Source organism: Vulpes vulpes, chromosome 16 (genome assembly GCF_048418805.1).
Source record: "Vulpes vulpes isolate BD-2025 chromosome 16, VulVul3, whole genome shotgun sequence".
In the NCBI taxonomy this organism is placed as follows: Eukaryota; Metazoa; Chordata; class Mammalia; order Carnivora; family Canidae; genus Vulpes; species Vulpes vulpes.
The window spans coordinates 33,418,307-33,444,902 of NC_132795.1; the positions used below are offsets into that span (position 1 = coordinate 33,418,307).

The window sequence follows — 26,596 nt, forward strand, 5'->3', positions numbered from 1 at the left end:
CTTCCCCTACCCTGAAACGCCCTCCCCAGCCCCTGCCCGCCCCCGCCCCCTCGTTGGGGGACAAAGCAATAAATTACAAGGTCCCTCCCCAGTCCCCTTAGCCCGCCCGGCTCTGTCTCTCTTTCCTTCCGAGCTGGTGGTGAGGAGGGGCCCAGGCTCTTGGCTCCCCCGGCCCTTCAGCTTCCATCCATGGGTGGGTGTGGGGGGACGTCCTGATTTCCACTCCTCATGGTCCCTTTCACGGAAAGGGTTGGGGACCCCCCTACCCCCTTGGGCAGCAGGGGTCCTGCCCCTCGCTGCCCTTCCCCCTTCACTGGGCAGTGAGATCAGCTTGGAAGGGGTGGGGGCCCCGGTCTCGCCCCGAGTCCCAGGGTTGGCTCCCGCACGCGCCAGCCCCCCTCGGCGGCCCCAGGAGCCAGCCTGGGTGTGCGCTCCCGCTGGCACTGCCGCGCACGGGCAGGGCTGGTCCCCCCAGCCCACCCCAGGGGGCGCACCCCGCGGGGGGGCCCAGAGCGGTCCGGGTGGGGCCGGTGGCCGGGCTGTGGGTCGCCGAGCCTCGCTGGGCGGGGGGCGACTCGTGTCCTCTGGGAGCGCGGGGGCCGCGCCTGGGGGGACAGGTGCGCCCGCAGTGGGTGGGTGCAGACGGGAGCGGCGCGTGTGTCCGGCGGTCCGCCCGGCCTGCTCGTGCCGGCCGCGGGAGGGGCGCTCCGCCCGGGGCTACACCAGCGCCACGGCGGCGTCGGCGCGGCCCATGCTGGCGGCGCTGCTCCGGCGGCGGGGGCTGGGCGTGGCGGCGGCGCCGGGGACGGGGGCCGCGCCGGGGGTGGTGGCCGCGCTGCCGCCCTCGCCGGGGCAGCCGTGCTGCAGGAGGATGTCGGCGCACAGCTGGCTGCCGGCCTGGCGCGCGTAGAAGAGCGCGGTGCGGCCCTGCGCGTCCCGGGCGGCCACGTCGGCGCCGTACTGCGGGGACGGGGACGGGGACGGGGACGGGAACGGGGACGGGGACGGGGACGGGAACGGGGACGGGGACGGGGACGGGAACGGGGAGGCGCGTCACCAAGCGGCCCGCGGGGCCGACCCCCGCCCGGGGCCCCCAGGGACGCGGAGGGCTCCCGCCGGCCCCGCCCCCGCCCGGCCCCGCCCCCAACCCCGGCCACGCCCCCAACTCCGGCCACGCCCCCTCCACGTACCCACAGCAGCAGCTGCGTGATGACCACGTGGGCGAGCTCCGCCGCCAGGTGCAGGGGGGAGCGAAGCTGCGGGTCCTCCACGCCGGAGTCGAGCGGCCCGTGCCGCGCGTGGGCCAGGAGCAGGAGGACGGCGGCCACGTCCTGGGCCTGCACAGCGGCCCACAGCCGGCGGCCCAGCGGCTCCTCGGGGGCGCCCAGCGGCGCCAGGAACAGCAGCTGCTCGTACTTGGCGCGGATCCACGACTCCCGCTCCTCCCTGCGACACGGCGGTTGCAGCGAGGCCTCTGGGACCCGCACCCAGGACCCCCGCACCCCACTCGGGGAGGCCCCCAGCGCCCCTTGCCTCCCACTTACCGCGAAGAGTCCCGCGTGGGTTTGCTGCGGCCCCGCGTGTCGCTCTCCCACACGCGGTTGGCCACGTCGTTGCCGATGGCCGTCAGCACCAGGGTCAGCTCCCGGGGCCAGTCGTCCAGGTCCAGCGAGCGGACGCGGGACAGGTGCGTGCCCAGGTTCCGGTGGATGCCCGAGCACTCGATGCAGATGAGCGCGCCCAGGTTCAGGCTGGCCCACGTGGGGTCTGCGGAGGGAGCGCGGAGGTCGGCCCCCGGGGAACCGGCACCCCCGCACCCCGCAGCCGCCAGCCCCCCACGCCCCGCCCCTCCGCTGCCCTCCTGCGCTCACTCGGGGCCCCGCAGTCCACGCAGATGGAGTTCCCCTTGGCGTTCCGGATCGCCTGGATGGCCACCGCCTCGCTTTGGCTGTCGGTGCGCAGCTGCGGAGACGGTCGGGTTGGGGCTCGCACGGAGCTTCTACAGGTGCTTCAGACACTCGCCTCTGCTCGCCCCCGTCCGCCCCCCCCCCCGCCCCCATTACCTTGACCTTGCTGCTCTCACAGCATTGCAGACTAGCTAGGATCTGACTTTCGATGGCCTGGACCCAGGCATCCCGCTCCTCAAAACTGGCTGCCTCGAAGTGCCACGTCTGACCAGTGCTGGACACGATCAGGAATTCGAAGTTTTCCTCTGGGTGGGGGGATGGGATGGGGTCATGAGGGACGAGCTCAAACAGTGGCGGCCTTCCCCAGACCCTTCCCCCGATGTCCATCCCAAGCCCCTGGGAGTGGGGCAGAGGGGTTGGGGAAGCAGAAGGTGGGGGAGAGCAGGAAGCCCGAGCACATGCAGGGGAAGGCAGGGGCACCCCCACCCCTCTGCACCCCAGCTGAGCGCCCCTCCCAGCTCCCCGCTTGTTACCTGCTTTATAAATATTTCTTAAACTACCAAAGGATTTTAGTTTCCACATTTTGCGCTTGGCTGGTTTCCCGAAGCGAAGGAGATAGAGATAGAATGGAGAGCAGAACAGAGAAAGAGACCAAGAAAGGAGAAAAAGAGAGGCAGATGGAGAGATGGAGAGAAGTAGTGACAGAGTGCCAGAGACAAAGCAGGACAGACAGATGGGGAGAGAAAGCAGAACTAAAGTCAGTGGCCCCGGAGCAGAGTAGAGCGGAAGCCAAGAGCCATGAGAGTGCAGATCTGGAACCTGGGTCTGAGCACCCAGCAGAGAGCAGGGCGTGGGGACCAGCTATCATGACCAGTGAGGAGCCAGGTCTCTGGGGAGGGAAGGGACGGTCAGGATCCGAGTGAACACAGGGAAAGGGGACAGAAGCTGGGTCTCGGGCCTGGGACAAGGGGGTGGTGGGGTTCCAGAGGAGTCTCAGGGGCCTGGGGAGGTCACTGGGGGCAGGACTGGGGATCACTGTGGTCAAGGGTGGTTGGGGGAGCTTGGTGATCATGAGAAGCTCTTGGGAAGAGGGGCTGGGTGGTCAGAGTCTGGGAGCTGAGGAGTCCATGGGGGACGCTAAAGTCAGGTGTGAGTCACCAGGGGTCACGGTGGGGGGATGCTGGGTGCAGGGCCTGGGATGACAAGTGGGGCTGGGGGCAGGAACAGAAACTAGAGGCTCACTAAGAGAGGAAGCAGGACTGCTGGGAGTCCTTGGGAACGGGAGTGGCAGGACTGGGAAGTACTGGGGGGAAAGGCATTGTCTGGGAATGGGAGGAAGGACGAGAGCTGCGGGGTCCTCATCCACTTCTCACTAAGTTATGTGCAAAGTGATAATGATAGTCAAGCACTCAGCTCAGGCACTTTGCCTCCTCCTGCAGGAGCTGGGCCAGGGATCTGGAGTTGGGGGTAAGGGTCCAGGGTGGGAGTGGAACTGCCCGCCGGGGCCTCACCTTCAGCTTGCCCAGCCGAGCCTTCAGTCTTGGACGGTGTCGTCAATTTTTTCCTCCTCTGCTTCTTCACCATGGGAGAAGGAGGGGGTTCCCGACTCAGGGGGCTCAGGTCTCCAGATGGGGTACAGTCTTAGGGAGGGGGACACAGCTGCCTCAGTTGCCCCTGCCACAGATTTCCTGATTTCTCCAGAGCCCTGTCTTCTCCCCTGAACTAGCTTTGGTCCCAGTCCTCTCCAGGAGGTCCCCCTTGATCATCCCTGGGGAGGTAGGCAGATGAGTGGTCTAGAGTCAGACCTGCACTCACATCCTAGCTCTGCCACTTACTGGCCTTGAGACCTTGAGCAAGTCACTTAATCTTCTGAGCCTCAGTTTCTTCATCCCTAGAATGGGGATAATAATCTTGACCTGACAAGGTTGCTGTAAGGACTGCCATTACAATTTACTATATATACCTCCAAACGCTCTAAATACTGACGGCTGACTAATACTGACCGTTTAAGCTTCAAAACCACCTCTGAGGTAGAACCTATTATCTCCATTTTACGGAGGAAGAAACCGAGGCACAGAGAGGTCAAGTGCCTTGCCCGGTGGCAAGCTAAGATTTAAGTTCAAGCAATTTAGCTGTAGAACCCACTCGTGTTAACCACTAGATAATCATAGCATGACTGAGCTTGGTGCCTGGCACCCAGCAGAGGCTCAGTGTGTCCACTCGTGCACTGATTCCAGCCTCCAAGCTCCCGCCCCAAGTTCATTGCCCACCCACATCCTGTTCACATCTGGAAGACAGTGGGGTGGAGGGTGGGACCTCACTGACCAGTGCTGAGGGCTCTGGCCAAATTCCGGTCTGGTTTCAGCAGGTGCTTGGACGTCTGGTCTGGTGGTGGCTGCAGGGAACTGGGGCTGGGGCTTGGGCTTGGGGTGGGAGTGGTGGCTTCTGTTGGGAGGGGAACAAGATAAAGCTTCAGTGAACCCTTCTGTCTTTGGGACCCACTCCTTACGTAGTCCGTCTTTATCACCCACCTTCTTGCTTATCCAGCCCACTCCCACTGCCCTACTACCCCTCCTCATCCCCAGTTCTGGCCCCTCAGTCATGAGCCCCACTCACCAGGACCTTCACCCATCTGCACGGTGCTCATGTCCTTGACCAACCCATTGATGCTGGCTGAGGGGCCAAACGCAGAGATGGCTCTTGGGGGCCTCTTGCCAGGGACTTTGACTGTTGTTCGTAGCAAGTCCATCTCCTTGCCATGGGTGCTGTGGATGTAATCCTGGAGGGGTACAGGGGTTGGGAACGTGGGAAGGCTGAGGTCCTTGGTGGTACTGGGAAGCAGCCAATAGTATGGGCTAGAGAGGACCTGGAGAGGGGACCCTAGGGGCTGACTGTGTTGGAATGAGCTTCTAGGGCAGCTCCGGTGGCTAGCAGTTTAGTGCCGCCTTCAGCTCAGGGCCTGATCCTGGAGACCCGGGATCGAGTCCCACATTGGGCTCCCTGGATGGAGCCTGCTTCTCCCTCTGCCTGTGTCTCTGCACCTCTCTCTCTCATAAATAAATAAATAAATAAATAAATAAATAAATAAATAAATAAATGCAATCTTAAAAAAAAAAAAAAAGAATGAACTTCTAGGGGAAGGGCTCAACAGGTTTGGCCCAAAACTGTCTCCTCCAGGAGGATTCCCTGAATGGCAGACCAGGGGTAGGTCCTTCCTCCATGCTCTCCCATGAGACTGCAAGTTCCTGGGGACGTATCTTTACTCTCCCCTCTCCAGCATGGGTGTGTAGTGGGTGCCTAACACGTTTGCTGAACATAGAAGAGGGGGTCTGGGACTTCCCGGAAACCACATTAATGTCCGTCAGAGGCACCGACTGGTAGAGGTGGAAGGGTGTCCAGGGCCAGCTGGGGCGGCCCAGCCAACCCGACACTCACATTAATGCTCGGGTGGTAGAGTAGGAAGCCGTTACTGGACAGGGTCACATACTTCTTCTTCCATTCTTTGTTCAAGGAGTTGCCACTTCGCTTCAGGAGGAAGCTCTGGGGAGTGGAAAGAGACACGGGAGAAAAGCCAGTCAAGGACCAGCTACCCCCACCCTGCCCCCAGCCCCTGGACCACCCACCTGTTTGATGGGGATGGCTCGCCCACTCCCCGTTGTCTCTCCCCGACTGTCCAAACTCCGCTTCTCCGAATCACTGCCCCGACGATTCTGGAATGGTTATTGGCACCAGTCAGAGAATGAGAGAGGGATACGCTGATGGAAGGACAGGGAGGGCAACGAAAGTGGGCCCCACCGCGGGCTCGAGGGACCGGGAAGATGGGCAGGTAACAGAGAACCGGAGGATGGGGGAGCCATCCTGTCCAGTACCGCGAAAAGGCTGGTCCTACGCTTGGCTGCCCGGTGCAGGGACCCTGGGGTGCTCAATCCAGCCACCGCAGCCGCCTCAGCTCGGAGCTCCCGGTGACCGACGTTGGGTGAGGATGGGAGGGAAGAAGAGTAGTCGCTGGTGTGGCCCCCATTGCTAGCCTGGGGATGGATGAAGGAGTCAGCAGGACAGTTGAGATACCCCCACCCCAGCAAGCTATCGTCTGTATTGTCATTAATAATAAAACTCTTGTGGGACGCCTGGATGGCTCAGCAGTTGAGCGTCTGCCTTCAGCTCAGGGCGTGATCCCGGGGTACTGGGATCGAGTCCCGCATCAGCCTCCCTGCATGGAGCCTGCTTCTCCCTCTGCCTGTGTCTCTGCCTCTTTCTCTCTCTCTCCCTGTGTCTCTCATGAATAAATAAAATCTTTTAAAAATAATAATAGTAAGACTCCTCACTGCCATAGTGCTTTATATTTTGTAAGTATTATCCCATACAGTTTTCTTAAAACCTTGGGAGGTTTAAGTGACTTGCTCAAGGACATTCTAAACAGCATTTCGCACCTGGTTGATCTCTAGTCCAGAGCACCCTCTAAAAATGGTGTCACTGCCATTTCCATTCACCCCCTACCCCCAACCTCCTTGGTACCCTGTACCTGTTCTTGGGTCACCAACCCCTCTGCTGCATCTTACCAGCTCCTCTGTGGACCCCAAAACCCCAACTCACCTGCCCAGCTACAGGAGTGGAAGCAGCTGAGTGGCTCGGGGAGCTGGGCAGGGACTTACAGGCAGCCAGAAGCTGTTGCTGTTTTCGTAAGGTCACCACCTTCTGGGCCACTGAAGGAAGGGGGAGAGGAAGGACACATGAACCGGGCAGATACCCGAGACCACCCTTTGTTGCCCAACTTCAAGAAATCCCCAGGAGATAACATGGGCCCAACTCCCCTGTCACTGTGGGCTTCGTGCCACTTGTAGTCTCGGGAGCTCTTCCTGCCCCAGAAACACCACGTGGTTATTAAGCAAACCTTCTCTGACCTCCCTGGCCCCTCCTCCCTCCCATGCAGGCTAAGTTCCTGTCACTCAGAGAGGCCTGGATGCCCTAAGAGCACCCCAGGCCTAGCTCCCCTGCTTCCCACCTGTGCTGGGCCCCATACTCACCCTCCTGGAAGACGCGGTCCACGTTGAGCCCATAGGTTGCACACGTCTCGTAGTAGCTGCAGCGCTTCATGTCTGCACACAGAGCCCTGGCACGAGCATCGCCCACCACTCGAGGGGAGGAAGCACTAATCCTGTCTGAGGAGACAGGAGAGGAGCGGGATTGGATGAGGGTGCCCCTTCCCCACTCTTGCTACTTTCTTTTTCCTTCGGCTCCAGTCCCAGGCTGGGCACACCAAGGACAGGCCGTGAGAGAAGCTGCCCTTCTCGGAATGCTGGGCCCAGCTCACTAGCCCAGGAGCGCGATGCATAGGCTGGGTGAGCTCTGGGTGAGGCCTCCAAGAATATTCGAGAGGTGAGGACTTCTTGACAAGGTCTGAAATGCCTGAGACTCACAAGTGACAATCACCCTGCCCTGCAAATACACTGAACACTGAACTGAGTGGGAGTTCACCTCGCAAAAGGCTGAAGGGGGAACAGGTGGACCGTTCACTCTGCAGCAAGGAGCCAGGAGGCAAGTGGCGGCTGGAGGGAGGCTCCTGCAGGACAGGCATCCAGACAGAAGGTCGTGCCAGCTCAGTACTGGTGCGTCCTGGCAAAGCTCTTCCTGGCCCTGGTGGCATCTGAGAGCCTCCGAGTCACTTTGAGAACTCAAAAGTCTCTGCCCTCTGTATTTTCTCTATCACTTCGTTTGTGTTTTCTCTTCTGTAGATCCGTTCCTTTGAAAGATGTCAGCCTGACCCAGCTGTAGCCAAGGGAGGATGGAAGGCTTTCTCTCCACACTAGAGCCTGAGATTTTCTGTGTTTGCCATGGTGGTGACAGGAAGTGGCAGTGAGAACACAAGGTAGGTGACATCTCAGAGGATTGGAGACTGCTACGACAGATAGATGTACCTTCCTTTCTGGAGGGTTCTCTTTTCTCTGCTCAGACCCTGGGAAGTTTTTTGTTTTGTGTGTGTGTGTGTGTGTGTGTGTGTGTGTGTGTGTTTGCTTAATAACTCCCTTATTTGGAGACGAGGCTCCTTCCAGAGGGTAACTGCAATCCAAGTGGCCGTGTCCACATTTACCAAGTTCTCGCCTATGTTGGCCAATGCCTCAGCAGCCATGTCAAGAACTCCCCTGAAGGCAGTGCTTCCCCAGGCCCACCTTACCTTGTGTCCCCACCAATGCCAGTGCCAGGCCTCCTCGTCCTTCCCCCCGAAGGGAGCTGAGCTGCCCATGGAGATGGCTCACAGCCTGGAAACTGTTTTCATCCTCCAGGCTGAAGACCAAGATGACAGCATCTGCCCAGCCTGAGAACTTGCCGGGGGTGAGGGAAGCAAAAGGGAGGGTCAGACAAGTCCACTCCTCTGGACACTATGCCCACGGAGGTTGGAAACTAGAGCTTCCTCCCGTGGCTAGTGCTGACCCCAACCAGCCCATCTACCCCAACACCTCACCCCTCACCTTGGCATCAGGTGCCCCAGCTTCTTCTCGGATCAACACTAGATGAGTCTGTCCATCCACCAGCATCTCTTTCTTGTGCTGCTCACCTGTCGGGAAGGGGTGGAAGGTCAGAGGTCACAGATCTCCAAGTTTCCCCACTGCTCTCTGTACTTCAGCGATGGATCGTGGCTTCATCCTTTCCTGTGGTCTCCATAGCGGCCTACTCATTGATCCCAGCTTCCTAAACTCTGGTTCCTGAGAACTCACTTTCTGTCTTCTCCAGCACTTGGTAGGAACCGGTCAAGAATCGGTGGATGAGCGATGACTTCCCACTCCTGGCGTCGCCCAGCACACCCTGAAAACAAGGTTGTGGAGCAGAGATTGTGAGACTCAAGAGGAGGCCAAATACTTGGGTCTGAACACTCCAGAGAATTCAGAGAGACTGGCAGTGTTAAATCATTCAAGCAGGGGCCTACAGGGACTGGATGATGGTTGGTCAGGAGAGAGCATTCCGAAAAAAATGTAAAAAAAAAAAAAAAAAAAAAAAAGGAGAGAGCATTCCGGAAGATCAGGGGAGTGTGGCAATGATCCCAAGCTCAAAGTGGACCACAGGCTGAAGATTCCCAGCAGCCCAGTACCGTGTGGAGGGAAGGGGGAAGTCATGCCACAGCCCTAGGCACTGGTTAGAAAGTGTTAGCAATAGAACGTGAGGGGCTAAGAGGGAGATGCCAGGAACAAGGAGAAGCCTGGACAAGGCCCACGGACAAACAGGACAAAAGAGGCTAAAGAAGAAAAAGTTGCAGGATATACCGAGCCCCAGGACGGTGCTATGAAGGTAGGATCTCAGGAGTACTGGAAAACTCTCCCTCACTCCCAGCGAGAGAGGGAAGGGAAGGGGGGCGGGGAGAGCTGAGCGGCGGCTGGGAGGTGAGCGTCCCCACACACCAGCGGATGGGTGACCTACCAGGCGCAGTTCAGGAATGGAGCGGCTCAGAGTCCACTCCTGGCTATTGACCACCGCCTCTGTAATAGGAAAGGAGCCATAAGAGAGAGCGCTCCAGGCCCGGGAGCACCCCACCCCTCAGCCACCCTGCTCCTTTGGCGGCCCCCCTTTCCCCCCAGGACTCCGCCTGGGCTGGAGGACTGCGGGGAAAGGCCAGGTTCCAGAGTGGTCCCCAGGCCTCCCATCCCAGCCGCTCTCCCCACAGCTGTTGCTGCCGCTCAGTGGTTGCTTAGCAACGGAGCCAGCTAGACAAAAATACTTCGGTTGGCATCTCCCTTAAAGCACATCCCCAAACGTAAGTGCGCCCCAGACCGGGGACCGGGGACGGGGTCTGACGGCGGCGGGTCGCTCCCTCTGGGAGGACCGGAGAGGGTTTCCTGGGAAGGATCCCACCCGCCAGACTCGGATTCCAGGGCAGATCCCGGGAGGAGGGGCTGGGACGGGAGGGCGCGGGCCTTCCTCAGTCTCCATTTCACAAGAGAGAAACTGAGGCGAGGGCTATCCCCTCCCCCCCTCAAGGTCACCAGCGGTGGCCCTGCCGCCTCCCGCGGCCCCAGCAAGGGAGCTGGGACTCGCCCCGGCCGCGTCTCCCGTCCCTTCCCCCACTTGCCCCACGAGACCCTCCCAGACAAGCGCGGGTGAGGGCCCGGCTGGCCGCGAAGCCGCGGGCCTGGGCGGGGGCGGGATGCTCCTTCCGCCGGGCGGCCCCCGCGCCCGACACCGGCCGGACGTTCCCGGGGCGCCGCAGCTGCGGCGGGAACTCTGGGATCCGGAGCCATCTGCTCCCACCCGCTCCGGAGCCAAAGCCCGGGGCCGCCCCCGCTCCCGAACCGCCTCCCCTCCCGGGAGTGCGAGCCGCACCAAGAGTCCCTGCAGGCTCTTTCTGCCAGAAAAAAAAAAAAAAGAAAAAAAAAAAAGACACCCCCTACCCCCGCCCGGGGAAAAAACCCAGTACCTTCTGGGTACCCCCTCCCAAGTCTCCGGGGGTAAGAATTGCCTTTGCAGCAGTTCGTCCCCCTGAGTCACTCGTGGGCAGCCCCCCGGGGTTTCAGCGCCGCGTGGGGCCGGGGCAGGGGGGGTGAGGCTCCCAGCCGCCCCCTCTCACTTCACAGCCAAGTATTCATCACGTTCCAGCCCCCACGCTCCCGGCCTGCCCAAGCCACCTTCACTGCACGGAAAGAAACGAGAGTCCCTCCCTGCTGCCTCACCAGCCCGCCTGGGCCCAGGGAAGACCCATCCCTGGCGAGGAGCTGCCTGCAAGGTCACTCTCATGCCACCTGCCCCAAGTGCTCAGGAGAAACTGAGGCTCCCTCATCGCCTCCACCTTCAGTATTCCTTCAGGCAAGGCAAAGCTCTGTTCCCAGACCCCCGGAGTCCAACTGAGGCTGGGAGTGGGGTCTGGGGCTCCTCCACGAGACATTTCCTACAGTCACTCTGACCAAGGGCATTATCTTCCCAGAAAGCTCTGAGGCTTTCTGGGTCCCTCTGAAATCGAGTCACCTCTCCTGTCGCCAATGTAGCTACCCACCCCCGCTGGGGACCTCTTAGTCTTTGCCGGGCCTTGGCGAAGGAGTGAATTCGGTTCATCCACCCCCACCCGGCTGCGGAGAGGCTTCCCTAGTTCAGTCCTGCACACCTCTCCTCCACCCCAAGCTGAGCATTCCACTGCCCTCCCCTCCCTGTTCTCAGGCCCTGGTCCTACTCACTAGGGGAGGCGCGGAGCTCTGCGCCCAGCAGCTCCCTGGACCCGCTGCCAGAAGACAGGCCCGGGGGTCCGGGAGGGGGCCCCGAGCCAGGAGGCCCCCCTGTGCTCTTGGTGAAGATGCCGCTGATAAACTTGAGCATCTTGCGATCTCGAGTGGATGCTCGGCCCCCCTCCCGGCCCCGTTTCAGCCCTGGAGCTGGAGGCTCCAGAGTGATTGGAGGTGCAGGCCCAGTGGGCTGCGCGGAGGCGGCGGTGGCAGCGGCGGCTGGAGCCGGGGTTGCCGGGAGGGTTAGCGGAGGAGGAGAGCCAGCAGGCGGTCCCGGGTGCAAGTCACTGTTGTCCAAGGTCTTACTCTTGCCTTTCCGAGGGGACAGCTTCCCTCGGGCTCCCGACCCAGCGCCGACCCCACCGGAGGTCGTGGCTGCGGCTCCTCCTCCCGCGGCGGCGGCGGCGGCGGCGGCGGCGGCGGGAGCTGCAGTCCCCGCGCTGCTCTTTGACCCCTTGACCCTGGGCTTGCCTTCGCTTTCGGGCCATGACAGGCGGCTCCCCGCGCCCTTGCCCCCGCCGGCTTTGGCGCCACTCGTGGTCACGGTCTTGCAAGGCTTGGGAGCCGGCGGGGGCGGCGCCACCTTGAGCCTCCGACTGCCGGTGCCGGGGTGCGGGGAGGACGAGCCGGGGACGCCGCCGCCCGCCCGGCCTTCGGGCTCCGGGCCCCCCCAGCTCGGGCTGCTGAGCAAGGGGCGCCGCGGCGTGGGGGCGCCCCCGGGCTTGGGCTCCGGGCTCAGCGCCCCGGACAGCGGGGGCCCCGGCGGGGCGGCCCAGAGGGACAGGCGGCGGCCGGGCGCGGGGGACACGGGGCGGGCCGGGCTGGCCGGGGTCGGGGCCGGGGCCGGGGCCGGGGCCGCGGCCGGGGCGGGGGGCTCTGCGCCCCCGGCGCCCGCGCTGCTCGTGCTGATCCACAGCGCATCCTGCCGGTGGAAGAGACGCTCGTGCCGCTTCTTGCCCGGCTCCTCCGCGCCCCGGGGGCTGCCCGGGTCCCCGGAGTCGGCACCTCGGGCCCCGGGGGCGCCGGCGGCGGCCGCGGACGGAGACGGCGGCGGCGGCGGCACCGACTCGAGCTTGACCAGGGTCAGCGAGATGAGGTAGGTCGTTGTCCGGCGCTGAAGCGCGCCCGCGCCCCGGCTCATGGGGCCCCGCGACCCCCGAGCTGGGGAGGGGAGGGGACTCCCCCGGACTGCCTCAGGGGGGCCCGGCCATGGGGCCGCCCTGCCCGCTGCCCCCAGCCCCCGGCCCCCGCTGAGCCCCCGGCCCGGCTCCGCTGTCGCCGCCGCCGCCGCCGCCTCCGCCTGCGCCCCCCTCCCATCACACGGGGCGCCCCCTCCCCATGCTCCCCGCCCTGCGCCCCCACCCCGCGGAGCCCCGGGACCTTGGTGCTGCTCCGGAGGCGCGCCGGACCCTGCGCCCCGGCCTGGGTGGGGGCGCCGAGCTGGGCGGAGGAGGGCGGGGAGGACGGTCGTGGGGGCAAACGGGGGAGAGGGAGGGAAGCGGGCAGGGAAGAGGGACCCGCGGAGGCTGGGGGAGAGGACGAGCCGGTGCGGGGGAGGCAGGGGCGGGGAAGGGGCTCGGGGGCCGCGGGCCGGGGGTCCTGGGGAGGCGGGGAGCTCCTGGGCTGCTCGTGCGGGGGATTCGCAGGGGCGCGGGGAGGATGCTGGGGATGGAGATGCGGGCGCCGGCGGGGGAGGAAGGAGGGAAGCCTTGGGGGTGGGAACCCACGGGTCTGGGGTCTGGGAAGGAAGGGGCGTGAGATCCGGGCGACGGGTCCGGGGGGCTCGCCGGGGCTCGGCTCGGTCCGGATGCGCGCTGTGTCCGGGCGCTCCCCTCACATTGAGGAGGAGGCGGCCCCCCGCCCCCCCCCCCCAGGCTCCCCCCCACCTTCTCTCCACCGGCTCGGCTGTCGGAGAAGGCGGTGCAAAATCCAGGACTGGATTTCCCTCCCAAATCCCGGGCTGGATTTCCGAGAACCCGGACTCTCCTACTCCGACAGTCCAGCCCCCTCCCCTAGCACCCCGCGGTTAGGGAGCGCAACTGCCGGGTGTGGCCTGTAGGGACCGGGTAAAAAGCAGTAGGCGGGTGGGCAGTCCGCAGGAGGAACGGAGCGAATTCAGGGGGTCACTGCGGGTTCTGGGGAAGTTGAAATGGGGAAACGGGGAGTCCTGAAATCCCTTCCCCAGGACCCCTTGTCTTCCGCAGGTAATTGGGCGCATTCTTTTTCCCATCACCCGGCCGCCCTGCCCACCCCACCCCACCCCAGCCCACGCCCACACGCAGTATATTGCGGGGGCCACGACTTGAGCCCAACTGTCCCAAAGTGAACTTGCAAAAGTGTTCCCTGGGGATGGGGACAAGACGGAACTTAGCAGAGTAGGAACCAGGGGGGTGCCTTAGGAGGGGAGAGGGCTCCTGCAGCCCAGGCCAAGAAGTGAGTCAAAGGCTCCAGCTTGAGGTGGAAGGAGAAGGAGTGTGTCTACAGGCTGACACCCCCCATACCAAAATGCATCCAGTCTCCATAGCAACCATAGCTCCAAGAGTGCCTCAGAATCAGCGGGGATAAGCAGAGAGGAGAATCGCTGTGTGGGGTGGGTGGGGGGGACCTGCCGGGGGATTGGGGGTGGACGGAGACACATCCTCGAATCTGGTGACCCACGTGGGGGGTATTTAGTACCCCTGAATATGAGGATCCCTTCAGTTGAGGCGGACGCCAGCCTCTTTCGGGTTCCCATTCGGTCTCCTGAGGTTTTCAGGGTGGAGCCTTTTTAGAAGGTTAAAGAGGAGATAGAATGGAGAACGTCTGTCTGCTCCGAGTCCACCACCCTTCTAGGGACCCTGGAGTTCAAGACTCACTGCCCTCTACCCTGAGGAGAAGCTTGAAGGGGTTGGGCCAATCGAGAACAGAGGCTGAGACCCAGCAGGGATGGGCCAGAGTGGTGCGAGGCCTTTGCGCAGGCTTGGAGACCCCTCCCCGGACCCAGGGAGTCTCAGCATTCCCCTAATTTGGCGTCCCACCCTCCTGACGCAGCTGAGACTATAATAAGTGCTGTCGTGGGCGGCTCTCGGAGGCAGGAGCTGGGAGCGTGCTTGGCCTGGTAGGGGGTGAGGTGGGGGGGGGGTGCCAGGATGCTGGATGCCCTTTGTTTTCCTGAGACCCCTATACCCTGAAACCCCTCTAGGGTCCTGTCCTGAGGTCAGCACTCCCCTCTCCACCCCACCCCAGGACGACACCTTTCCAGGGACAGGAGACCCTTCAGGAGCCTTCTCTGAATTTTCGGAAAACAGAGGGTGTAGGTTGATTTGCTGCTTCTGCCTTAATTTTTCTTCCTTCCTTTGGTGGCCTCAGTTTTCCTTTATGTTCAGTGGGAACGGAATCCTGACTCTTAGAGAAGAGTGCAACAAATCACTTAGGAACAGTGGAGTCTTCTGGGAGATTTCAGCCTCCAGCCCTCCTCAGTCCCTCCTTCTCCAGAGCTAAGCAGAGCGATTCCACCTGCACTAAACCTTCTTCCTCCTCCTTTTTCTTTTTCCCACAGGGGTGGGGCTTGGAGTTCCTCCCTAAGAGGCCCCATGGGCCACTCCCCGTAGGTCGGCCTTTCCACCCACTGAGGCTGTAGGAAAGGTGTCAGCCATTGTTCTTGGCAAAGGGTGGGGACGGGAGGCAAGAGGGCCACTAGCTTCAGAAAGGCAATGCGAAGGGGATCAGACTGTCCCCTTAGGAACCGGAGCCAAATTTTCCTTCCCCGGTTATGGTGTGGTGGCCTCCACCATCAACAAGGTCCAGCAGGAGGTATCCCCCCCCCCCCCATAGAAAGAATGGTCTCTTGAACCCCCACCCCGCCCCAGGGAGACAGCTAAGACTGGAGCGGCTGGAAGACCAGGATATGATGAAAGATGCACTTCTCCCGGACACCTTTCACGAACCACGTAGCTGGCTTTTGTCAGTTCTTTGCCACCCCAGAGGTGAATGAGAGGACAGTAGGCCGGAGACGGCTTTCAGCTCCACCAGCTCCTTAGTGGTGGGGCCCTGTGGATAGAGAGAAGCTGCTCCTGCCAGGGCCCCACCACAGGACTGAAGGCTGGGTGGGCAGGAGGATGTGGCGGATGGTGTTGCCATGGCAGCACTTCCTCCCTGTGTTGTCATCACTTGCTCTAATGGCACTAAGGAGGTAGAGCGGAAGGTGTGTTGGGGGGGGGGGACAGAAATGGGAGCGTGGGGAAGAGAGGACACCGAAAGAGTCCTGGGGACTTCTTTACACTTTGGCTATGCAAAGCATGCAGTCTGAGCGGTGGTGTGTGCCTGGGAGCCTGAGATTCTCGGCATGGTGTGTTCCAATGTGTGTTTCTCTCTACAGCTGGAGAACAAGAGGTCACTGATCCTTTGCGGGTCCTGGGAATGAAGACATTATCCAGTCCCAGAACCTCCTGCCCCACCCTGCTTCCTGCCCTGGACTCCCCAGGCAGGGTCCGAGTCTACCATAGGTCTGTCACGGCTTCTCTTCCCCATGCTCACCCACTTCTCCATTGCTAAGGTCAGCTCAGCAGGGACTTGTATTTTGATCCCCTGGGAGCAGGACCAGAGTTGGGGAAAAGGGAAGAACACCACCTCCCGTATCTTTTTCCATCCTGTCCAAATGTATTCTTCCCCCGAGTCCCAGCTCCATCTAGAGGACTAGGAAGTGGCTGATTGGGAAGTGATGTATGACACAGCAAGCCCTTCTATGCTACACGCCATCCCCCGCCCCCCCTCGCCCCTGGGGTCCCCGATACACCCAAGTTGGGAGCTAACCCTTCTCTTACCGTGCAGTCTGTCCAGTGAGGCCTGGATGCTGTTCCGAAGTTCAGGGTCACCCACCCTCTCTACCAGCTTCCTGAGGCGGCAAAGAGACTGCTTGGCCACCTCGTGTCGTCTGACTTCTGCTCTCACGGCAGCTCCAGCCAACTGCCTCTGGGCATGCATGTTGCCCAAACCTGTCTTGCGGGGCTAACAGCAACCTCTGGCCCTGAAGCCCATGGCCCCGTAGTCCCTCAACACCAGAAGGCCCCTTCTTCTGTGCCCCAGAACTCCCCGCTCCTGCCCGCCCTTCCGTCTGTCGGCCTCACTTCCTGACTGGTGAGTTTCAAACCCACAGCCTGGGACAGCACTACCTCCTGCACCTCCCACCCCCTCTAGCGTTGGCCCATCAGCTCTGCCAGCCAGCCCCTGCTAGAAGTCCTCAGCCAGGTGCATGGAGAGGCCTTAACAAGCATCCTAGGGCCTCCTGTGGGAGGTGACTAATTAAGATGGGTGTTGGTGCTGGGGAAATGTGCCACGCCAGGCCCCAGATGCAGTCCCCAACTCTTGCTGACCTACAGACTTATGTTCAGTGTCAAACTCTGACAGGAATGTATATACGTTTGGTCTCTCACCCTTCTAGCCCCACATTCCAGCTCGCAAGTGTTCTCACCACCCACTCTACACATCCAAAGAGCTCATTCGTGTACCTACATCTTGCTCCATAACCCTCCCACAGGCCGCCAGCCCCCTGTAACCACCTCCTGCTTAAAAAGGCCAACTAGTTATACGGAGAACAGGTTATGGAGGACAGTAACTATAACCAGACAAAACCACTAGGCTTTCTCAATTACTTTCATAATAATTGTCTATAACACTTAATAGTTTATGACACTCTTTCAAATATACACGGTCTTTATGACAGGCCCGAGGAGTGCAGGAAAGGGAGCCAAAGCTCAGAGAGGCCAGGAAGAGGTGAAACAAATCTATGCGTCTAGGTCTTTTTTTTTTTTTCTTTTTAGATTTTATTTTTAAGTAATCTCTATATTCAGCGTGGAGCCTGAAGTCACCACCCCGAGATCAAGCGTTGCATGCTCCACTGAGCCAGCCACGCGCCCCTGTGAGTCTAGGTCTTCTGATTCCAACTGATAACCCTTTTCACTCTACCACCCAGCAGAGATGCCTGCCAGCCAGTTCGCCTTATCCCTAATACCCTTGTCTTGCTCTTGATGTAGGACCCGGGAGAGAAGAGGGTGTATGAGGAATTGGCGAACAGAATGAAGATGCAGGGGGTACGTAGCGGCGGAGTGGGCGATCTGACCTAATCACTCTGTTTCAGGACTCAAACCTTTCTGGCGCTGCCAAATGTCCCTTCTGCATATGTTATTAATTATGAAGGATATTAATTGTGAAGGATAAGGGAATTATAACTATGCGACCATGTGTATAGTTCCCGGTCCCCAAGGGAATTGGGGGCTGGGATCACCCGCTGGAACTTGCAAAATAGCCTGACTAAAATAGGGAACACTGAGTGTTTACTATGTGCCGGGTAAGGTCCTAAGCACTCTGCATGTATCAACTCATTCAATTCTCACAAGAGCCGGGGAGGCGGCTGTACTGTTCTTTAGCTCTATTTACAGAGGAGGAAACAGGCACCGGAGCTTAGGTAGCAGGCCAAGGGTCACACGGCCAGAGAGTGGCGAAGCTGTAACGCAGGCGGGCTGGCTGGCGAAGACTTGCAGGGCTTTGCCGTCATGGAATCGCAGTACACACAAGCTGAAGTCCTCCTCTGGGGTCGAAGGGAGGTTCCCACTGAAACAGTTTCTCTTGGGGGAAGGAGGAATTAGGCCTTTTCCCATCTCCATGGAAAGCATTTATCCAATAACAAGTATATTGCTCAGCCCTTGTGCCCTTCCGCAGAGTGAAAATGCAGAGACTCCTCCTTCCCCTCGTATTTATTCATATTCCAGACCCCTTCCTTTGACTTTTTTTTTTTTTTTTTTTTTTGCAAGCCCTGGACCAGATGCCTGCTCTGAAGATACGGAGCACACTCCTGCCTGCACTTGTGGCTTTGTCACATTCAGGAATGCCCTGGCTCGAGGCAGCTGTTTTTTACACCGAATTTCAGTGGCACACTCACACCCAGCGGGGGGAGGGGGGATACGGGAGAGAACACGTGTACTAGGGGACACACCTGCAACGTGTGGCGATTTGCTGGATGTTGCTGTGCCCAACCCAGGGCCTCGGTGGCCCGGCCAAACAGCTCGCTGTCTGCTCCTCCGGGCGCTCCCGAGTGGGATGCGATGACGACCAACGATGGCGTCACCGTGAGGTCACCGCGGGGCAGGGGCGGGGCGCGGGGAGCCTGCCGCGGCCCTCGCAGCCGCCCCTTCTCCCCCTCCACGGGCTCTCTCCCGCGCCTCCTCCCCCGGCGGCCACACAAAGCTCCGCTCTCAATCCGGGGTCTTGAAGTTTAGGCTGCGGTCCCCAGAAGAGCCGATGCGAGCCCTACCCCGGCTTTAGGCTTCGTCCAATAAAGAGCCGCGAGGCGGGGCGGCCGGCGGGCACCCAGGCGCCGGCGCCCCGGATTAGCCCCGAGCCCCGCCAATCCAGGCGCAGGGGTGGGACGGGGCAGGCGCACGGGACGGGGCTTGGCGGGACTCGATTTAAAGAGACAGAAGCTGCCGGGGCCCAAGAAGACGGTCCCCAGGACCCTCCCCCCGAGTCCTTGGGACCGCCTGGGTCCCCAGAGCTGGGGAGATGGTTTGCGGTGGCTTCGCCTGCTCCAAGAATGCGCTGTGCGCTCTCAACGTGGTCTACATGGTGAGGAGGCGGGGGCGCGGGCGGGGGCGCGGGCGGGGGCGCTGCAGGGCGGAGGCGGGCGCGGAGGACCTCCGGGGGACTTCCGGCGGGAAGAGGGGTGCGCCGGGGTTCCGGGAAGATTCCCGAGGACTTCCGGCGAAGAGGGGATTCCAGGGGACTTCCGTGGGAAGAGGGGAGACTTCCGGTGATCCGAGGGGGTGTGTGGGTGGGGGGTGAGCTGAAGACGGTGGGCCTGAAGGCCCATCCCTCCCTCCCGTGAGGGTTTCTCCCAAAATAGAAGCGATGGGGGAAGCCAAAGGCCCCGTGTTTATATTCTTAGGCTCTACTATCCCTGCTGCCCCCCATCGCAGCCACGCCGACCGGTGGGCGCATACACCTCCTCCTCCCCGTAGTTCACACACACCCCGATCTCAAGAACCCCCGTGTGACTTTCGGCCGCGCTGCGCGCTGGGGTTCTCTGGAGATGTAACCCGCTCTGCTTCCTGCAGCTGGTGGGCTTGTTGCTCATTGGAGTGGCTGCTTGGGGGAAGGGCCTGGGCCTGGTGTCCAGCATCCACATCATCGGAGGAGTCATTGCCGTGGGGGTCTTCCTTCTTCTCATCGCCGTGGCTGGACTGGTGGGTGCTGTCAACCATCACCAAGTCCTGCTCTTCTTTGTATCCTGACCTTAAGTGATGGGGGACCTGGGCCCCCAGGGGGGGCCGAATTGGCTAGAAATGTTCTAGGAAGTGTGGACTTTAGGGACAGGTCTCCCTGCCCTACCCTTTACCACACTTCATGAAACAAGAGCTGAGGATTTCGTTTTCAACAAGCATGGCTATGTAAGTGCTATGAACGGGTGAGATCAGGTGGTTATTATGGGTGCAACATAAAGGAATCTAGGATCATTTTTTCCCGTAACTCTTCCTCTCAGTACATGATCATCCTTGGTTTGGTCTTCATCTTCCAGTTTGGAATCTCTTGTTCATGTTTGGCTATTAACCGAAGCAAACAGGTAAGTGGATGCCCTCTCAAGTACTTTTCTCTATCCTCCCAACTCCCTCCTTTTAGTCTGTACCTTTTAGTGGGCCTACTACTTCCAGAACCCAAGGTGGGTTTGTATCATTTTCTGCATGATACTTTGTTTCTGAGGGATGTAGACTGTCTTTGCTGGGATAGGGAAATGAGGCACTTTAACTGAGGTCAGGATGTAGGGGCATTCTTAAGGTTAGCAGCATCCAGTAATTTCCCTCTGCCTATTTTCCAGACAGATGTCATCAATGCTTCTTGGTGGGTCATGAGCAACAACACCAGGGATGAACTGGAAAGAAGTTTTGATTGTTGTGGCTTGTTCAACCTTACAACCCTGTATCAACAGGATTATGCTTTCTGCACTGCAGTGAGTTGGTGCAGAGGCGGGGCAGGGGCAGGAGAGCAGGAAAGCTAGTTAAGGACAGTGCCAAATTGGCAGATTTAAGAGTCTGAATGTGCTTGACTTCTCTAGCAGCTCTCTTGCATTGGAGCTGTGTGTTGGTAGGGGAAGGGGGGGGCGGGATACAAAGGTTAAAGAATTAGTGAAGTTGAGATTTCAGTCTGTAGGATGCTAATAAGAAATGAGAAAATAATTTCTGGGGCCCTTCACCATAGGTGTTGGAATAGGGCAGCCTGACAACTCTGCATCCTCCAAACACACACTTTTTTTTCCCTTAGATCTGCAAGAGCCGGAGCTCCACATGCCAGATGTGTGGAGAAAAGTTCCTCAAGCATTCAGATGAAGCACTGAAAATCCTGGGGGGTGTTGGACTCTTCTTTAGCTTTACAGAGGTAATGTTCTTCAGTTCTCTCATACATACCCTTTCTCTGTCTTAGCTCCAGAGATTCAGAATCACTGATAATCTCTTTCCCTTTGTTTTTTTTTTTTTTTTTTACAGATTCTTGGTGTTTGGCTAGCAATGAGATTTCGGAATCAGAAGGATCCTCGAGCTAACCCCAGTGCCTTTCTATGAGACTCTGGACCCTTCTGACTTTTGCTCTGTTCTCCCTAAGCTTTTCTTCCTCCCTTAGGGAAAACTTAGGGTCTGTAGCCCTTTTTGTTTGAGAAAAAGGAAAGGCCCTTTGCCACACATCCCAAAATGATGGAACACCCAGGCTGTGTGCCGTGACATGTTTAGTGGGAACAAGATCGTAAGGAATAAAGAACTTCCTCCCTGTCTCCCTAAGTGGATATGGGAAGCTCCTGGGAGTGCATGAAGTGGGATGGGGTTGGAGTCCTTCCTGGCTCTGTTTCCCTTTTCCCTTCCACATGCTAGACCAACTCGGTACATTGTGGCCTGGCTCCAAGGGTAAATCAGGGACGGAATCAGGGAAAAAAACCCCACCAAGAACTCTTTCTTACAATAAGAAGACCCAGTTTGGGGAAGTTCAGTAAATATAAAAATAAAAGCCATTTAAGCTCCGTATTCAAAGAAGCAACTTAAGTGCCTTTTCTTCTCTTGCCAGTTGAGGGGCTCCAATTGCCTACATAGGCCCTAGGGAGAATTTTTTCAGATTCTAAGAATGATTTTTCCAAGTCCCCAAATGGCAATACCCATCAGAGGAAGAAACATTAAAAAAAAAAAAAAAAAAAAAAAAAAGACCATATTTCTTTGTTTTGTTTTGTTTTTCCTGTATAAAAAAGATCCCAATATCAAGATAGAAAGGGGAGAACAAGGGACATAACCCCTTGGTGTATGAAAATGGGGAGGAGGGGGCAGGAGAAGGATAAGCCTCAAAAGGAGAGGTGGAAAGGGAATGTCATTAAGGCAGCAAAATATTCTCTGTAAAAAGTGGGAGTTGTTTCCACAGCCTCAGAGATGAAGGCCAAGACTGCCTTCTTAGTTTGGGGAGCTCTCCACTCAAGTGTTCAAAGGAAGAGAAAAGACAGCTTCTCTCTTCTTGCTACTGTTGCAGCCGTTCCACTGCTCACTCTGGATTACCTTCTGCCTTTTGTAGATAAGAGTGCTGCAGGGCTCGGAAGGCAGAGATTCGCTTGTGTGGGTTAAAAGTCAGCATCTCCTGAGAAGGGGAGACAAAGATCAAAAGGTCATGAAGACAAAACAAAAAAAAAAAAAAAGAAAAAGACTTCTGCTCATTCCCAACAATACCTAGGATGGGCTATTTTCTACATATTTTCTACATTTTCTACATCCTCTTTGTGGATGGCCTATTCACTGGCGCCAGTAAAAACTAGCCCATCCACCAACCAAGTCTTAGTAACCTCAATGCTGGTGCTCGGTCTTCCACCCCATCCTCAGCCTGTGCCCGTGCCCATGCCCAGTACCAGCAGCAGCTGTGCTCCAGACTCCTCCATCTCAGGTACCACTGTCTGTACTGGACGGGGCCCTCTAGGGGAAAAGGCTCCTCGGGGCAGAGACACATCTCGGGGCCAGTCATCCTCTGGGGGCAGCCCGATCAGGCTATGGGGAACAGGAGAGCTCTGGTCAAAAGGGTCTTTCTCTAGCCCACATCTCCAGGGGCAGAGCCAACTGCCATGTGGGGCTCAGCAGAAAGAAGATTTGGAATGGAAAGTTTTTTTTTTCTCCCTCATGCTGGTCACTTACTCAAAGATTTTGCCTAACTGGTCAGCTTCAGAGTTTCCACAGAAGAGAGGCCTAAGGTGGGAAAAACACAGTTAGCAGTCATGTCCAAAGATACAGTAGTGGAATAATTACTGATAGTTAATGGCTCAAAACAGAGAGTGTGGGGGAATACAGGGATGTGAAGTTCCTAACTTTAGGACATTTCAGAGTTTCTGGTTAGGGACAGAACAGCCAACAATACTTAAGTGAAAGAATGGGCAGGAAATGGATGTGATTTATGACTAAGAGATTTGGTTTGGGAAACTCAAAATAGTTCAGGATGCTTGGGTCCCATACTTGCGACGAAACATCTCTGCGAAGATACAGCCGACACTCCACATGTCCACGGGTGTTGCATACGTAGACTGCAGAAGAACTTCTGGAGCACGATACCAGAGTGTAACAACCTAATAGGAATAAGAAAAGTGGATGAAGACCCCATGGGTTACCATGAACCATAACTGGTTGACTAAAGTCACAAAGCACCTGACTTCTCAACTGCTATGGTCAACCCCTCTCCTACTCCCCTCTTGCTACTGACCACAGGCGTAAGTGCCATCTGGTAGCTGTAGATTCTGGCCAGACCAAAATCAGCCAGCTTGACTGTCCCACCACTGGTCACCAGAATGTTCTCGGGCTTCAGGTCTCGGTGAACGATGCAGTTGGCATGAAGGAAATCTAGGCCTCTTAGAAACTGGCGCATCAGGTCCTGGTTTAGAAGGGGGAAGAACAGAGGACCTGGAAACTAGGCACCATACCTGAAATCACAGCAGGTTCTGCCACAAAGGTCTCAATCTACTCCTCAGCATCCACCCACCCTACTCACCTTGATGGTCTCCACTGGCAAGCCCGGTGGGGGTGCCTTGTCCAGGTACGTTCTCAGGTCTTGGTCCACGTGCTCAAACACCAGGGTCACTTTGGTCTCCCGGTCGGTTCGGGCAGTGGCGCAGACGTCCATCAGCCTGGCCAGAACAAATGGTCATTCACTAATCAATCCCTCTGGACCCGACGCGGCCTTTCCCATTTCCCCAGAACCCCCACCTACAAGTTGTCTTTTCCTCTTTACTACCCACTCCCCACCCTCCACCTTCTCACCGGACAACGTTGGGATGCTCAAAAGCCTCCAGCCGCCTCAGCAATGCCACTTCACGAACTGTGCTGATGGGAAGGCCCCCTCCGGCACCTCCTCCATTAGGGACTCTAACGCTCTTGAGGGCCACGAAGTGGCCGCTGTGCGGATCACGGGCCTTGTACACCGTTCCATAGGCACCAACCCCAATCTCAGCCACTGGCTCGTACCGAGGAGTAGCCATTCTCGGATCAGAGAAGACCCTACAATCACAAAAGCCTCCTGCCACCGAAAATCCCTCAAGAGTTCAGGTGGTATGAGCCTGCCGCAACGAGGTGACTCCCCCACAAGGCATCACAAAGACCCCCCTCCACCACCCACCCCGTCCCTCTCCCCAGTTCCGTGAGGCTGGCTCCTCAGCTGACACAATGGCTCTAACTAACCCCAACCCCGCCAGCCACGTGAAGTCCTAAAAGAAAGAATTCTTCTTCCTCGGGGACGGGCCGTCGCGCCCCGCACTGGGCAGACCGCACACGACACACCCCCTGCATCGAAGGCTCGACATCCGTCCCTAACGTTACATCCCAGCTGACCACAAAGGAACGAGTTGCGCGGGCCGCACTTCCCGCCCTCGAGCGACCCTCCCGTAACCTGCCCGCGTAGGCAGACGCGAGGGCGACAGCGGTCCCGTCCCCGGGAAGGCGCCACGCTCACCTCACTCGGCGCCGGGTGCTGCGGGGGCGGCCCGTTATCGGGGCCCCGGAGCCAGAGCCTGCGGCGCCATACACAGGAGCTCTGTCCGGGGCAGCTGGACGCTCCGGGCCCGACCATAGACAGGCCGCAAGCTAGAGCGGCCCCCGCACCCCCACCCTCACCATGTGACCAGCTGCCAAAGAGGCGCGCGGGAACTGGCGGGGCGGGGCGAAAGCCGGACGTTCGGGCCACGTGATGAGCCGCGCGTGCGCAGAGGGGCGGCCAGGGCGGCCTCGGCCGGGAAGGGGGCGGGAGGGGAGAGGGGCGGAGGGGCGACGGCGGCCACGTGATCTGTTGCTATCACACGTGACCGCCCGACTCGGCTCGGAGGAGCAGAGGTGTGGCTACGCGGCGGGGCACGTGACCGACTGCCAGACCCGGCGGGGGGGGCGGGGAGACGGGGGAGGGTGGAGTCCAGGGCGGTGCCATGGCAACCCGGGCCACCCGGCTCCCCGGCCGAGCTGCAGGCCGCGCCTGAGCGCTTCTGGCGCTCGCTCCACGCTCCGCGCCTCTGTGCGCGGCGGTCAGGGAGCGGGAGACGAGGCGGGGGCGGGACGGGCGCTGGAGCCTTTCGGCCTCACTGCCGCGGGGAGACCTGGTCTCGTTTGTGTCTTTGTTTCATTCATTCGCTCATTCAACAAATTTTTACCGAGTGCTCGCTTCCTGTGTGCATGCGGGTTTTTTTTTCCCGGTGTCTCAGTCGGTGGCCCTTTAAAGGAGCGATGGGGCTGTCTGGAAAGACGTAGCCCCCGGTGGGGACAATACCCATCTCAGGGCATAACCAGCACTAAAGGACTGACGGAAGGCACACTAATGCAGTGACCCAACCGGAGGAGTGTCAAGGTGATGCCCTCCCCTCTTCCCAACTTCCACCTCTTCCAGGGAGCGTTAAAATAAGACGGTGCTTTCTGGCGGAGAAATTATCAATGAGCAAGAGACAGGAACACTTAACCTGCAAGGTTCTTTGCAACAGGGAGAGGCAATGATATGTGCGTTTGTGTATGTGTATTTTACACATTGTGTACAGATTGACAGATACAGGAGTGAGCGTGTGCAGAGAGGTTACCTCCACCACCACCTTGGACCTCGGCACTGCATGAGAATGATTTGTGCTCTTCCACAAACCCTGTGACTCCTTGTTTGGGGTCGTTCTGCTTCCCTCTTTCCCCCCGGTGCGAGCTTTCTTAGTCCTTGCTCCCGCCCAGAACACAGACTTTTCCAAATTGCTTCTGCTCACAGACACTTAGGTCGACAATAGACAGGTTCCTCTGACTTTCCTTATTTCCTAGCCCTTTAGGGGAATGGGAATAAGGAGGGAAGAGATCAGTATCTCGTTCGGGACAACCTGTCTAAAATCCGAAAGCATTTCATGACTCTATTTGCCACTCCTTCCACCTTAACTTCTATTCTCCTTAACCATCTAGTGGAGGTTGTAAGAGCTCAGGCTCGAGATGACTATAAACCACGTTCTAGGACAAAATGGAATACAAGTCAGTACAGATTCGCCCTCTTTGCATTCTGATAAGTTGTAGCTGTGGGCCCTGCTGGCAAGGGCAGCTGCAACACTAGAAAGAAAAACCTCAAGGTCTAAACTGGCAAAGGGGCTTCTGAGGTCGCTGTTTTATTGGCTCTCTTGCAGGGACTGGTTGGTTTATAAGCCTTCTGGCAGGCAAAGTGTCTGAGTCTGTCAAGCAGGGTCCCCTTCAGCTCCACTTTCCGCAGCCCACTGTCTTTGGAATAGAAGTCCTCCTCTGTGTTGTTTCCTTGGGTTCCAGCCCCCTTTCTGATTCATTCATCCATCCACCCAAAATATTTGAATACTCATAAAAGCATTACTCTCCTTAATCACTTTTATTGAGGAGACTTAGTTTGGCAGTCTATCCCTGGTTCCACACCCTCCCTCTCCTGTTAATTACTCTTTCACTAATTAATTTTTTTCCAGTGTGTTTGACCCAATGGGCTCCTCTGGAATCCCTTTTCCCTCAGTGTTGGAAAGGGAGGATATAACTGTAAGGCAGAAATAATGTGATGAGGGGCTAGAACTGGTTCTCAGGGTCAAGACCTCCATAAAAACAAAACCAGAGAGCTGTGTGTGTGTGTGTGTGTGTGTGTGAGTCACTTCAGTGCAGTGTGGTGGGGCAGGAGAGTACCAGGCAAGACACTCATCCCCGTAGCAGTCTTGTCTCCCTTGCTCTCTCACTTCCCTCACACGTTACAATTACAACTTCTGTTTTTCACACAATCCGATTACATGCCTTACACACATCTGTTTTCCAGTGTCCCACGCCGTGCACACTTGTCGGTCTTTTGTATAAAGTGTTTATTGCTTGAGTCCATGTCTTACCTTCCTCACACCTCAGACCCCTGCATAGCTCTTTTGCACACTCCCATGTGGCACCAGCTTGTCCCCCCCCCCCGTGCACCTGTGTCTTTGACCGCTCACCTTCCATCCTCACCGGCTCCCCACCCCCG

General features: G+C 58.5%; 3 protein-coding genes and 1 long non-coding RNA gene across 8 annotated transcripts; 2 read left to right on the top strand and 2 right to left on the bottom strand.

Moving 5' to 3' along the window:
• Positions 1-204: 204 nt before the first annotated feature.
• Positions 205-16,160, bottom strand: AGAP2 (ArfGAP with GTPase domain, ankyrin repeat and PH domain 2). Of its 3 annotated transcripts, XM_072742731.1 has the most exons (19): positions 11,063-12,971; positions 9,318-9,376; positions 8,621-8,708; positions 8,375-8,460; positions 8,080-8,227; positions 6,932-7,066; positions 6,501-6,610; positions 5,777-5,935; positions 5,531-5,617; positions 5,343-5,447; positions 4,524-4,686; positions 4,233-4,352; positions 3,419-3,547; positions 2,441-2,500; positions 2,064-2,212; positions 1,872-1,962; positions 1,545-1,767; positions 1,191-1,446; positions 205-960 (listed from the first exon to the last, which is right to left on the bottom strand). In XM_072742731.1, the coding sequence occupies exons 1-19, from the start codon at positions 12,246-12,248 to the stop codon at positions 718-720; spliced, it is 3,597 nt and encodes a 1,198-aa protein (XP_072598832.1). In that variant the 5' UTR covers positions 12,249-12,971; the 3' UTR covers positions 205-717. The 3 variants fall into 3 exon arrangements, with proteins under 3 accessions (XP_072598832.1, XP_072598834.1, XP_072598833.1); XM_072742733.1 differs by lacking the exons at positions 2,441-2,500; positions 11,063-12,971 and adding an exon at positions 15,910-16,160; XM_072742732.1 differs by lacking the exon at positions 2,441-2,500.
• Positions 16,095-17,408, top strand: LOC140595985 (uncharacterized). Its single transcript, XR_011998008.1, has 3 exons — positions 16,095-16,222; positions 16,906-17,003; positions 17,119-17,408. It is a non-coding gene; the product is annotated as an uncharacterized lncRNA (long non-coding RNA).
• An 839-nt stretch (positions 17,409-18,247) lies between these two features.
• TSPAN31 (tetraspanin 31) lies at positions 18,248-21,144 on the top strand. 2 transcript variants are annotated; one of them, XM_026001824.2, is made up of 6 exons: positions 18,248-18,706; positions 19,195-19,362; positions 19,620-19,700; positions 19,953-20,084; positions 20,396-20,509; positions 20,617-21,144. In XM_026001824.2, exons 1-6 carry the CDS (start codon positions 18,644-18,646, stop codon positions 20,689-20,691), a joined length of 633 nt encoding a protein of 210 aa, XP_025857609.1. In that variant the 5' UTR covers positions 18,248-18,643; the 3' UTR covers positions 20,692-21,144. The 2 variants fall into 2 exon arrangements, with proteins under 2 accessions (XP_025857609.1, XP_072598838.1); XM_072742737.1 differs by lacking the exon at positions 19,953-20,084.
• Positions 21,145-21,325: 181 nt separating this feature from the next.
• On the bottom strand, positions 21,326-24,314 carry CDK4 (cyclin dependent kinase 4). 2 transcript variants are annotated; one of them, XM_026001820.2, is made up of 8 exons: positions 24,086-24,314; positions 23,398-23,634; positions 23,129-23,264; positions 22,844-23,011; positions 22,600-22,709; positions 22,285-22,335; positions 22,005-22,140; positions 21,326-21,739 (listed from the first exon to the last, which is right to left on the bottom strand). In XM_026001820.2, the coding sequence occupies exons 2-8, from the start codon at positions 23,613-23,615 to the stop codon at positions 21,647-21,649; spliced, it is 912 nt and encodes a 303-aa protein (XP_025857605.1). In that variant the 5' UTR covers positions 23,616-23,634; positions 24,086-24,314; the 3' UTR covers positions 21,326-21,646. The 2 variants fall into 2 exon arrangements, with proteins under 2 accessions (XP_025857605.1, XP_072598836.1); XM_072742735.1 differs by lacking the exon at positions 22,005-22,140.
• Between the last annotated feature and the right edge of the window lie 2,282 nt (positions 24,315-26,596).